The sequence below is a fragment of the Chlamydotis macqueenii genome, chromosome 11 (assembly GCF_036417535.1).
Source record: "Chlamydotis macqueenii isolate bChlMac1 chromosome 11, bChlMac1.mat, whole genome shotgun sequence".
NCBI classification, from domain to species: Eukaryota; Metazoa; Chordata; class Aves; order Otidiformes; family Otididae; genus Chlamydotis; species Chlamydotis macqueenii.
The window spans coordinates 7,495,512-7,509,450 of NC_141566.1; the positions used below are offsets into that span (position 1 = coordinate 7,495,512).

Consider the following 13,939-nt stretch of genomic DNA (forward strand, 5'->3'; position numbering starts at 1 on the left):
TAAATGGGGATTCATTTAGAGATTCACAAACAAGAAAAGAGGTTTAATTGTTCAGAAAACTTGTTTGCTGCAGATCACCCGCTCGGCTTTACTTCTGTGGGAGCAAAGGCAGAGGCTGGGCAGAAGCAGGACCTTTGTAAACGAACTTTCCCAGAGCTCCTCCAAACCCGGCTGCCGCAGGGCGGGAGGGGAGCCGCAGCGGGAAGGGCAGGGGCCAGGCGGTGCAGGAGGGGCTGAGAAGGCAGGACAGGCTGGGGCACAGTCCTTGAACCCATGTCTGGGACTTCACAAAATAGACAAAAGCATAAAGCCATGAAATACGATTTCTTTATTGTTCATGTCCTGGCTCTGCTGCTGTTGATTTTCAAGGTGCCTTTCACATTGTTTTCCAACGTGGTGACAGCCATGGAGAATCAGGACATTACCCTGAATATTTAAAACCAACCCATTTTATAAGTTGCAATTTCTATACTGTTTACTTCAACACTGACTCTTTAAAAACCTGCCAGATACTGAAGTGATTAGGAGATCAAGGTCACCAACACTCATTTTTTAGGGTAAATATGCTGCATTTTAAACAGTTGCTTTAGTGCCCTCCTATTCTCTTTCTCTGTGCTCAGCGGAGCAATCTGCTCGAAGCAAAGAGCACAGCTTTGGCAGGGCACTTGAGTTCAGGTCCATCTGTCTTCAGGAACATCTCACTTGGAAGAGCTAGCAAAGAATATGATGAGACCAGAGATTTTGTTTCCATCGCAGAATGTGTTTCAGAGCTCCCTGTCTCCAGCAAAATCTAACCTGCCAGCTGTGATTTGCTCTTCTCTCCATCAGCAAGCATTCCTGAAAATCCCTGTGATAAGGTGCCACCTGAAAAGCTGGTTCTGACTTGTGCTGCAGGATGAAATGCCCTCGTCCAGTAACTTCTACTGACACTACTTGAGCATTTTTGTTCTTCAGGTATAATTTCCAAGTCTTGACCTCATTAATATGTCATCACCCCTGGAAGCTGAGAATTTGTTCAGGGTCCGAGCTGTTTTTTTCTCTCCCTAGAGATTTTACAGATTGATGATCTACTAGTGTGTTCTTTCTTTTGCATTTTCAATAGAAAACTAAAATGCTTCTGGCTCTGTATGCGTATGTAAGTCAGGACAAAGCAATCCGTTGTTATTTGGACCTCTGGCAGTGTACATTTACAGTTTGTTTGACCTCAAAGGAAATTATGAGTGTTCGGCTGGAATATTTGACATTTGAGTTGGATTGTTTAGCTGTGGCTCATAAGAAAAGCTAGTAAAAAAAAATGAAGCATATACAAGTCTTCAAAACCTTTTAGCTTATCTTATAGAAATGGAGATCAGAGTAGAAAAACGACAGTCTGTGAGTGATCCTCCTCTTAGATGTTGTGTTTCTACAGAAATATAGTTTTGGTTGAATTGCTGAATCTAGATGTTACTTTGATAGAAATGAATTATTTAGTTAAAGTTAACAGAGTAGTAGGAGAAACATTGCAAAATTCACCCAGCTTGAATCATGATAAACTTGTTTTTTTCTCAAGATTGAGGGTAGTTTTCTAAGTGATCTTCATCTTTACAGATACATTTTTTTGATTTACTATATCCCTCAGGGGACAACTATTTGATTTTTTTTCTAAAATGCAGTTTAAAATATGAGCATAGTCAGAGTCAAAAACTAGTGTTCACTTGACTCAAAGAAGGGTGAAACTGTAACTCACAGAAAAGAAACATCACAGACGCTTTACTTGAACTGCCTTCTCCTTTCCTCCCTGCTCGCTCTTTGAGATCGGCTCCCCTGCTGCTGGAGAGGGCCACCCTCCACTCCCTTTTCAAGTACCACTGGTGTAGGCTTCTCCTTCTGCCCTATAAAACTGGATAACTTGCTCTCTACATCAGAGATATCAGCTCAAATGTCTTTTGGTAGAGTACGTTTTTATTAGTTGTTACAAGAGCGTCCTTCAACCATTCCGTTTGGTAGATCAGCTAAGCTGAGGGAGCTCTACAAGGAAAGATCTTCCCTTGCTTTGGAGGTGACATCCCTGGTTTCAAAGAGTGTTCAAAGTGGTCAGTAGACTGTTTTCTTTGAAATGGTTCTCTGACCAGCAAATGTATCTTTGAATATTGGAGTATTTAAAGAATCACAGGTAGGGGTAGGGAGTGGTGGTTGCTGTCAGTTTTTAGGCGGCTCAGCTCCGCTCGTGGTGTGAGGAGCAGGGCAGGGCTCTGGGAGGAGGCAGCATGGCGGGGGACCACACGCTGGGCTCAGCTGACAGATGGGTCTCAGACGGCAGTGCCGGGCTGTGGTGAGATGCTGGCAGGTGTCTGCAAGCCCCGTAGCAGAATTAGGACAACCAGAAAGCCAGAGATGTGAAACCAATTAGGTATCGTGAGCCTGATCTGACACCCTGACCCTTTGTGAAGATCATGTCTAGCTGAAGCTGTTAAAGACATTACTGTGTGTTTGCTCGTAGAGTGTGCTCCTTTTTCTCCAGAATCAAGATCTGAGAATACCAAGTTGCCTAAAATTCACAGGCTGTAGCTGATTTCTCCCCTTTAAGAGTCTAAAAAATTTGCATCCCTTTTTGGACTTCCTTAATGGAGTGCATCTATCGTTGCTACATGTCTGCAAACCCCGAGCGTGATGGATATCAGTTCCCGGCCTCTGCTGTTCTATGGCTAATATATAAACAAAAATATAACTCCTGTATCAGAGGAATGGTTGTGGGTGTTTTTTTTTTTTCTGACTGTGTATTTACAGTCACAAGCATTGCTTGCTTTGTGGAGCAATAAATTTAATACATTAGCTAGTATATTATTTTTAAATTATTTATTTGTAGATTATTTCAATTTAAAATGAGATTTTCAGGTAACAAGGTAGGCAAGCATGTTTAACAATGCTGTGATATAAATTTTTGTAGGTGACAGATCCCTACAAAAATTATTACAGGCAGATTCGCAATGCAAAAAATTATTTATATGACAGCAAGCAGAAAGACAAATTACTCAGAGACTATGTACATGCTCTTCTATAATTGCTCATAAATTATTATGGTTCATGTTAAAATGCATCTAGAGTCCCTAGACAACTAGATTTATTTAAAAAAAGAATAATGGGAAATTACCAGGAAACATTGGGGAAGGAGATGCAGTACACACTTTGGGTGATTGCTAACGTACAAGTACGGTAACTTGTCAGCTAACGTAATCTGTAATTTGCTCAAGAATTCTGAAACCTTCAGTTTCAGTTCACTCTCTCCTCGGGTTGCATTAGCCTGGATAGATAACTGGGATGGGCCCGGTGGGGCCTCACCGTGGTGAACTGCTGCTGTGTTTCCCTGCCCCAGGGGACACACTGGGACTCTCTCCTACACCCATGTAGGGCCCTCGTGGGCATGAACACTTCCACGTTGTGCGAAACAGGACTGAATTTAGTCAGTTGAGTCAGAAGTTTTGCTAATAGGGTGAGGGGGCTGACAGATAGGTGGGCAAACCTCTTTTGCTTAGGAAGCTGGGCTAGAAATGGGAGAGCATTTTCCATATCCTCTCAATGCTGCAAATTTCAGAAATTATTTCAAATAATTGTCTGTATTGAAAGTGTCTAAAATACACCCATGATAGGTAGGATTTAATTTTAATGGGCTTTCAATCAGGCATTTATTAGGGATCAGCTGATTATTGGGTAGCAGAGAAAAGATGTATATACGTTCATTATATTAAAAAATGCCTCTCTCTAATGTCATTATTTTTCTCTTCTTACCACCCTGATTATATTGCTTATGGAGAGCCAGCCCAACAAAAATGACAGCAAACTTTTTTCTGGATAATGGAGTGCGAAACTCCACCTAAGCAGCTCCAGTCATTTGTAGTGACAGCTTGGAGAATACTCCGGATGAGTCTCACAATGCTCACGCTCCAGTGACTGACAGCGCGGCGAGAGGAAAAATTCCAGCTTGCATGTGAGCACAGGGAGCCTGACCTAGATTTTAGCCTCTACAGCTTCATAAGAGGAAACACTCTTGACTGTGTATTTAACAAAAAAAAAGAGCAAGGGGAAAAAGTCGTCTCTTGTTTGATTAGTCTTTCCACAATAATTAAGATTTAGTCAAGGGCGCTCTGTGAGACTTCACCCCTCCGCAGATGTCGTCAGCCCTGTAATGAATGGTTACTTGGTTCCCTGTGCGCTCTCCTCTCCGTAATTACCTCCTCCTGGCACGCTGCGAGGAGTGAGCTGCTGCAGGGGAGCAGCCGGTGCAGGCAGGGGCGATGGGCAGGCAGCCTGCCTGCACCTTCCCCTTCCGCTGCGCTCTGCTTGGGTCAGCCTCGCCGCTGGCTGCTACAGTTCTTCCATTCAGATACCATTAATGGGAAAAAGGTCTCTGGTGTACATCTCCTCTTCTTTCTTTTCTTCGTTTGAGGTGCGGGTGCTGGGCTGGGGTCAGGTCACTGTGACCGGCCTGCAGTCTCAGTCTCCACTGGGGACAGCTGGAAATGGGTTTTAGCCGCTGTAAGGACCTGGCTGTAAAGTACCATTCAAATGTCTTTCATCTGTTCCGCTGTGCTTTATATACAGCAGCAGTTGTAATTTTGGAAATAAAATAGTAGAGCAGTGCACGCTAGAAAGGAGAAAAAATTTTCAAATGAAAGTCGAAGATGAAGCAGGTTGAATGACACTGAAGGATGCTTAGCATTCGTTTGAGCTGTGCTTTGACATGTTTGGTGCGGATGTGGGAGAAATTTTATTGGAAGCAGTGGCATTTTCAGCTTCCAAAGCTGGATTTCCATATTGTGTCAGTACCTAACTCCATAACTCTTCCTAATTGTGACTCTGCTCTGTGAAATAAATGAAAAACTGGCACCTTTCTGCGTGACCCACAAGCTTTCCATCTGTGTCTGAATGTCAGTTATTCTGTGCTGTGAACCAGCGCAGGTTCAAAAGCATTAGATGACGTGACAGGATCAGATTGACAGAAGATTGACAGAATTAATTATATCAGCTGAATTAGTTTGGATTTGAGTTCCAGTCCTGGGCACCCCTATTCATTCCAACTTCTGCCCCTACTTAGACTTTTGCGACTTTGCTAAAGCATGGGAGGAAGGGTGCCTTTGAGAATACCTGTATGTGCTGGAGGATGGGGATGAGCCGTCTGGATTGCTCAGCATTGCCTTTCACATCCCTTGCTGAGAGAACGCGACTGACTGTAAACTCTGCACGGCTCTTCAATTGCAAACTCCCTCCAGCCTGAAGAGCAGGCCTTAAAAAAAAGAGAGTACATTGATACCCACTCCATGCAAAAGCCTTTGAAGCCACCTGTGTAAAATAATTTATGATGTCAGAACCAAGCTTTAGTGTAAAAGTGCGTTGGATGGGTTTGTAGGCCTGGGCGAGTTGGGTTCTTTTTTCCAGCTCTGCTGCTGGTTGCTTGTGTCTGTAAAACACCATCGCAGAGAGGTGAGTGCAGGGTTTGATGGGGTCCTGGCAAGAGAATGAGTTACAGTATGTGGCTTTGGTCATGGTGAAGGATGTTACCAACCTGGAGGGGCTGCCCTGAGAACAAATACTTCAGTACGTTATTTTCAAGCGACGATTATCCAAACTTGTCCTGTTCTGTGTGGTATGAAGCTATGAGAGGGAGAAAGCAGAGGAAGAAGTGATGCTGCAGCAGTGAAGAAAAGGAAAGTCAGTAAATTGCTACCGGCCTTTCATTTTATGTCATTAACAGTAGCCATTAAAAGTAAGAAGCAATGAATTTTATTTAAATCAGCAGGATCTTTTCAGCAAAATGAGAATGGACGTGAAAATGGAAGTTAACCGAAACTGTGTGTACGTAACTCCAGGTGAATGTTTTGGGTTTGGGGCTTTTTTTTTGTCAAAGAAATGGCAGTTGGCACAACCGGCTGGGGCGGGTGGCAGGAGCAGGCAGCCTGATCCACACCCCGTGGGGCATCCTTTCGCCTGTTGGTACCCTCCTGACAGTACATACATTGAAAGAGTAATTTTGAGTAATGGGTTTCTGTTCCTTCTTAAGCTTATGTTAGTTTTACAAGTAAAGTTTGTTTAACAGCAAGATGTTACATGGAAGTTTTGTGTATTAGAAGTTCTTGAAAGTGGTCAGTGTTAACAGGTTTAAAATGTGGTTCAGCTGCATAGTTCATGTGGCCGCAGTACAATTAAAGCTGATTTACTGCAATGGGAAAATTAAAACCTTCCCTTTGTCATGGTTCATTATGAAGGATTCAAGAGATGCCTGAAAATATGGTAGACATAATTTAAAGGTGGTAAAAGCTACTAAAAAAGAAGGACTGGATCCGCCACATGTAGAAATTTTGGCTCACATTTGTTTACAAAGTAAATTTAAAAAAAAAAGCACTTAATGAGCGAATGGTATGGAAGATTTATATAAAATGAAGAGTATGTGAGAGTATCTAACAGACTTTGAGAATGCAGAAGAGGCAACTTGAACCTTACTTGCTTGAGTTTGAGGTAGATACATCAAGGGTAAAGATGTTCCACTTACATGTAGCTGAATATGATAAATAAATTATTAAAATGACACATTTTATCAAGTCTATTAATTTTAGGTGGTATTTGCCTGTGGATGATCTGCCTTTGCAGTCTTTGGTTATATTCTTGGTTGACTTTCAGGCTTACAGTTTTTCCAGTAATACAAAAGATTGAATTAAAAGGTCTCTGATAAGTGAGGGGGGAGTTACGTATTGATGTGTGTGCATGTTCCAGGATTATATTGTAACTGAGATGATTTAAAATAATGGGAGAAAAAAATTGTAGGAACAAGTATTTTTTTTATTAAACTGGCTGACTTATGTTCATTTTTAAAGTGAAGTATCAAGAAAAGTGTTTCAACAGTATTTGCTGAACTGAACATGAAAAGATCCCTTTTCATATTTGTGCAATTCCTGTGTTAAGCTTGATTGCATAGGTAGCGTGTTGTAATTGTACCCTGCTGTATGTAGTACCTACCTCTACAGTTTGAGTAGGCTGTAGGAAAAAAAAAAAAAGCTACGTGGAACTATCCTGAAAAGAAAATGATAGATGTCACATCTGTTATTTATTTTTTTTTTTAAATAACATAATTAGCAGAAGTGGATGGAAAAGTTTTAAGGGATAAGATTGGGATCAGATGCCAATGTACATTTTCCTCCAACACGGAATTAAAGAGTTCAAAAGTGGTTTGCAGGGGCAAGTAGTTAAGGTGAAAAGACTTGGTTCATTTATTAAATAATTAGTGTTTAAGGGATGAAAGTAATTATATTCTAAGGAAAGAGAATTGCGCAGGCCCAGTGTGCTCTATTTATTGCCTGCACATTCACATTTGTGTGAATCCCACATTTGGGAATTTAATTCCCAATTTTTCACATTGCTGTAAACCAAAGGTTCTTTTCTTTTAATTAATTGCATTGCATTTCACAAGCTGCCTTTCACTATCTTGAAAAAAAATCTATCTGTATCTAATACTTCTTTATTATTGTTTTGCTTTCAGTTGATGGTTGCATTGACTGGTCAGTGGATCTCAAGACATACATGGCTTTGGCAGGTGAACCAGTCCGAGTGAAATGTGCCCTTTTCTACAGCTATATCAGAACTAATTATAGCATGGCCCAAAGCACAGGTCTTAGGCTTATGTGGTACAAAAACAAAGGAGATTTAGAAGAACCCATTATATTTTCTGAAGTTAGGATGAGCAAGGATGAAGATTCAATATGGTTTCACTCGGTTGAATTGCAAGACAGTGGTTTCTACACGTGTGTTCTAAGGTGAGTATTGTGTTTAAGTATAACTAAGAATGTATAGATTGTCTTGGTTAAAAAAAATGTTTAAATTTAGCTCTCAGGATTAAGGTGTTCTTCCAGTTCATATATACTTATTATGTTTATTCTCATAATAATGTTTTGTCACTTAATGTTTTGTCTCAAAAGTACTTTCCCTGGTAATTGTAGTTACCTCTTTTGATAGCTATAATTAAACATATACTTTCACTTAATTACTTCTTTTAAAGTCCAAATTTGCAAATTCTCAATTTGCCATAAACTTTCAGAACTGGATACTTCTTAAATCATGAAGTATTTTGGTTAAGTAATGCTCTTTTTCAAATCCTCTGAGTTATTCAAGAGTTACACACAGTTTGAATTATTCTGATGGGGTTAGGCCATGGGGACATACAGTTCTGTCTGGTTTTGAAGAAATGTTTATTTTATTGTACAGTTATGATTTGTCATAACTTTAAGTAGATCTCTTTTTGGTAAGGCACTGAAACGCACGTCTCAGAAGTATTTTGGAACTGTTGGATGAGCTTAAATTAAGTATGTGCTGGAGCTTGTGATTTCATCATGTGGACATTGATGTCAGCTCTGTGCCTAATATGAGAAGATTAAAAAGGAGGACTCTTTAAAAATTAATGAAGAAATATTCCTTAAATAATCCAGTTTTAAATTAAAAGGAGTTTACAGATACTTTGTAAGATTTGTTTTTAAACTATTTAGTTTCAAAGAATGAAGCTTGCTTCATCCTAGTTAGCTGTTCCGTACTGAAATTATACACAAGTTTGATGAATTTAATGTGAAGTATTTGCAGCAAAATAACAACACTGTTCAGAGCCCAGAATTTCCTCTCTCTCCATCTCTGCTAAGCTTTGCTGCCTTGTCTCAGCTGCCTCAGTCCATTTTGATCATGAAGAATGCTGCCTAAATCAAAGATTGTGCTGTGGTGCATGGTGGTTTGTACTGGGGAACAACGTCCAGTTTAAATATCAGATGCATCTGCCAAACTTGCTATTAAGTCTGTGTTCCAGCCCCTGGAGTTAATTATTCTTTTATTAGCTGCTCTGTCACAGGTTTGGTGTAATGTGAACTCCATGATTTTGAAATGTTACAGAAAGATAGTGATTTACATGTTTCAAGGGAGCTATACTTTTTTCATAAGAAGTCACTGTTGTGATAATCAGGTTACAAGTTTAATACTCTGGTAATTTTGATGCAAATCCTATGTGAACAATGAAGAATTGATCTTGGATCAAATTCTGGGACACACATTTTTTTCTGGGAAGTTTCAAACCTTTTTACTCATTTACATGACAAAGTAGTTTTGTTAACAAATGGGCAAGTTCTTAAATAATTCATATTTTCAGATAAAAAATATATGGCATGCTTCTTGGAAGGCACTACTTGGCACTAAGATCTTCCTTGTAGGTTATGCAGTTTCCCTGCTTTGGCTGGAACTTTCTTATATAATTACAGATATTCTTGCTTTTTTTTCAGATTTAAGTTGGAGTGCAGAATGTTATATATAGTGATTACACATAAAAGACTGTATTTCTTCCTTTACTGAATTAATTTTTTCTTTGAAAAATTTGGTAATGTATCCTTGCTGTTATTGTTTATGAAATCATAGGTGGCTTAAAATAGCTGAGGAAATAGCAATAGTAATTTATTTTAATTTCATTAAAATTGAGCTAGATGTAATGTTCTGAAATATGATCATACTTTTGTGGGAGACTATCCACATCATTAACTGTGTAATTTCAGCTTTATTAATCCATTTTTTTTTTGAGGAGGATAAGCAGATGTTTGCATTTTAGTCATTAACCACGATCACCTGCTTTGTGAGGATTAAGAGGTCACAAGTGAGAGCAGTAATTCTAGAATATTATTTTATTTTCTAGAAACATTAACAATTTCTGTTACAAATACCTTCTTTGGTAGACTGAATGGATAGAGACTGGTGGAGAGAACCCAGTGCAGTGGAAATGGAGAGGTGACTGTGTCCATCAGTGTGCAACACTGGGCTTAGGGTTGCATGTATAATTGAGTTTGTTGGTTTGGTAGCTGAATGAAAAAAATTGGGGAGGAAAATGCGTTTAATTCAAGATAAATGTAAAATTTCTGAAGTTTTTCTCAACAAAGAAGTTTTCATTTAGATTCTCGAAGAGAAAATTAGAAGCAATTAAAATCTAAATTGATGTTTTCCTAGCTACTCACCAAGGACGTGGGAAGCCCTGGTGCAATTCCCTGGGCTGCCCAAGGGGTCAAACCCCACATTTGCCAGTCCCATTGCCAGGGCGTGCTGCATCCAACCACTTCAAGTCTCTTGCCTTAGAACCAGTCTGTCTGAAATTCGTATTTGGCAACGCAAAAGAACGCAAGGGAGTGAGATGCGTGGATGTGGTGCTAAAGCTAAGTGGGGACAAGAGGTCCCTGTCCTAGAAGTTGTTTATGACTTGAAAGGAAGGACACAGTCTCGAGCTGGGAAGATCTTCTCTGACAGAAGGGAATTGAACACTACAGGTTTTTAGCAAGTTGTACATAAAGGATGTCAGAAGCAATAGTGAGAGCTATGCTAATTCACTCTCCTCCAAGTTGTTACTTTTTTTCCCAGTCAAAACAACGTGGCAAGTAAGAAAACTATACGGGGAAAATGACAACTACACATTTCACTGAATTTCCTATTTGTTCAAAAGGTTCTTCACAATTCTTAAAAAAAAAAAAAAAAAACAACCAAAAAAAAACCCCAAACCAACCCTGTTTTCCAAGAAGCTGCATTTTCTGGTTGCTCACGCGTGCTTGTGAGATCAAGGCATGAGCACCTTTGAAGGAATTTTTCAGAAGCTGCTTGAGAAAGGTGGGTATGAGCAAGTGAAGGATAGACTGATATGACAGTGATTTGGAATGGGTAAAAATTAAATGTGTCAGTGAATTCTTTCTTATACAGAATTGTCACTTCAATAATCATAATGTCTATTTTGTAAAGGAACCTGTAATACTGATAAAATTAAGGAATATTAGGGGAGCCTAAATGAAAGAGATTGCTTCTCCAGGCTGAAGAGGTTTGATACTGCAATTTAAATATTGCCTCTCCTCTTTTAACCAATTAGACATTGTTCCATAGGCAGGTATGTGTGTGTGTAATAGGAGGAAATTATTGTTGCATTAAAACTAGCTTCTCTCTTCTCACAATACATTTTGACATTGAGCTGCTCTGACACTCAGATGCAAACCTAAGTGTGGTATTTGTCTCCCGAGTTAAGCATGACTGTTAAGGGGTCCTGATTCTGCAGGGACTTTTAAAAAAGTGCTGAGTTGAGCTGTGTTAGCTAATCCATGGGAATTCCATGGATCTGCTTTGTGCTCAGGTGCCTTTTCTGTGCTAGATCGGGGGTGTTACTACAGCAAGATCCAGTGATATCCAAAAGGGATCTTGACTCATGGATAGATGTGTATTTCGTTACAGTTCCCAGATAAATGCTGGGACATTTAGGTCATGACTTTACTGCCCAGTATGGAAATGCTGTGTTTTGGAGGTCTCTTTGCAGTGCAGGTCCTGGATACACCATTAATATTCCAGCTCCCACCAATGCTACTTTTATATAAAGCTGCCAGCATTTCTGTTACAAAGATTTGATGTTCTAGGATTTTCACATTAGCACTCTGGTTTGAACCCTCTTTGCTGAAAGATTCAGAGATAAGTGTACCAAAACTGAATATGGAAACTAAAAGAGATCTAAATGCATAGAGTGGCCCTGAAGTTCTGAGTATGTAAGGCAGTCATTTGCCAGATCATGTGCTGCTGCTGCTCTCTGAACAAATACATTTGCTTTTCTGTGTTAAATGCCTCTGTTTTTTTAAAGAGGGGACGAGAACTGGGCCTGCTTAGATCTTCTTAACTTGGTGAAGGAAGAGAAGATGAGCTAGGGAAGAAATCTCAGCAAAGTTTAGCCGCACCTTTGCCCTCAGCCAGAGGCTACTCCTGGAGCCCTTTCTTGTAACTGGACCCAGCTCCAAAATAAACTAAGTACTGAATAAATGCTTCGAGAGCAAGATCAATAAGAGTAAAACATTAGTGTATATTTGCTGTTAATTAAGTGTTGGTGAAATAAAATAACTACTCCCATAATATGAATCTGAAGAGTAGAAAGTCTGGGCCTTGAGGGAGTGCAGGGAAAGCAGGAGGTGGAGGTTTGTGCTCACCAGGCTGGCTGAGGAAGCTAAGCCTCCATTTTTGTACAAGACGTAGAATAACAAGGGAGTGAGGGCCTTGAATGCCTATGAGGTAATAAGCCTGCAGGTCTTTAATACGAGCATTTGATGCCAGAGAACTGCCAACAAATCAAGGTAGGAAATCTGCGTATCCTTTTTCCCTTACTTTGTCCCTATCTCACAGTTCTTAATGGAGAGCGGCATTGCTATGGACATGCACAGAAGAACCAAGCCTTTGCCGAGACATTGGTGAAATATTGAGATATTACTTTCTGAGCTTTAATAGAACAGACTGATAGTAGCTTTCAAGCCTTCCGGCTTCTGAATGTCTGTGGAGCGCATGACCAGCAAATCAAAATCAGATTTAGACAACCTGGAGGGGCTGTCAGTAAAACTTCATTTGCGGCATAACCTGTGTGCTCTCACTTCAGTGGGTGTTAGGTGGAGCTGAGGAACTTGTTTCAAACGCCTACAACCTGGACTGCTGTATGCATCCATCATCCCAGGAAAAGTTGCACCACTTTTCTGAGTGCTGAAAGTCTGGCTTCCAAGTAAAAGGAAATAAGAGGTCTTTCCAAGTCCAAACAGGAAAGTTGGACTAAGTCATGATGTGAAAACGTGTAGGGGTAAGGTCGCTTTCTCATGGTTCTTACAATATGTGTTTTAACATAGTAATTCGTTTTGTTGGTGGCAATATCTTATCTTACAGAATGTTTCATTTTCAAGTGCTTTGGCTTTATTGAGTGCTCAACTGTTCGTGACAAAGGTGATTTTTGTATCTCAAATCCCTTTGAAAGCAGTGTTATAATTCCAGTTTAGTCATAGCATCCCTCCTTCCATATGCTTCACTGGCGAGTGCTTTTTTTCCCATAGACTGACTCTGAAAAGATCCAAAGATTATACTTTCTAGTGGGCCAGTGTCTTTAATCATCAGTTTTCCAAGAGGAGCACATCTAAGTAGCTGATGGATTAGACTCTCACAGTTGCCTCTCAGACTTGCGCACTGGTATGTGATCAGCTCTCATGGCTGTACTGTACCAGGCACGTCTGTAGAAGCCAGCTAAATTTCACACTTAGAGCACGTGCATGGATTCAGCATGGCATCGTCTTCCCAGAGTCTGCATGACACTAACATTAAATGTCACGCACTAAAAGTGTGTGACATTTCTCACATTAAAAGTGACTGATTCTGTATAAACAAAATCCCTGTGATATATGGTATGCAATCCCTGAACACAATGTTAGACTGGATACAGTATAAAGTCAATATGATTCATGATAAAATAAAATTTAACTTACTGAGATATAACTTTTGGCATTATCAAAATGCAGGGGAAAGTAGAATCAGAATGTTTCTACTTTTCTATCTAAAATTGTGTAAAATCTCATGGTGCTCCTGCAAATCATTTTGATGACATTGTCTTTATTGAGAGAAATCAGTTCTATCTGTTCTTTTGACATTTACACTTGCAGAAAAAAAAAAAAAGAAAGATTTGTTTCTTTTCCCTGATGCTATGTATATTTCTGCTCACTCACCCTCCTTCTCTAAAGCTTTGTAAGAGAAAATATCCATCCCCTGTCTTTCTGAAAGCGAGTGTTTACTGTTGATGAGAAGCTGTAGGAGCAGTCAGGGCTTCAAGCAGAAATGCCTGCTTTGCTCTGTACTTGGAGAGCACCCAGCAACTTCCCTGTTGCAGCAGCATGCACAAGAATTAGAATATTGTGTATCCTTCAGTTTTCCTAATAGTAAAATCCCAGTTTTAGATACCTTTAAAATGACTGGCACTACCTTCTAGTCCCAAGATTGTCATAGCGAATGCTCCATGTACTACAGCGCATGAGTAACGTTTCAGCTCACTGTCGCTGGTTGCTCATGGAAGAAGTGCCTTCCCTGGTGGACTTCAAACCTTGCCTGGTGGAGAGAAAGGACACAAAGTGGAGTG

The 13,939-nt window shown here is 40.0% G+C and overlaps 1 protein-coding gene across 1 annotated transcript in view; it reads left to right on the top strand.

Moving 5' to 3' along the window:
- The window catches only part of IL1RAPL2 (interleukin 1 receptor accessory protein like 2), a 390,109-nt gene that overhangs the window by 192,319 nt on the left and 183,851 nt on the right, over positions 1 to 13,939 (top strand). The window contains exon 3 of the mRNA XM_086756375.1: positions 7,508 to 7,781. Within this exon, the coding sequence (XP_086612501.1) occupies positions 7,508 to 7,781 (274 nt within the window). The remainder of the gene's footprint in view (positions 1 to 7,507; positions 7,782 to 13,939) is intronic.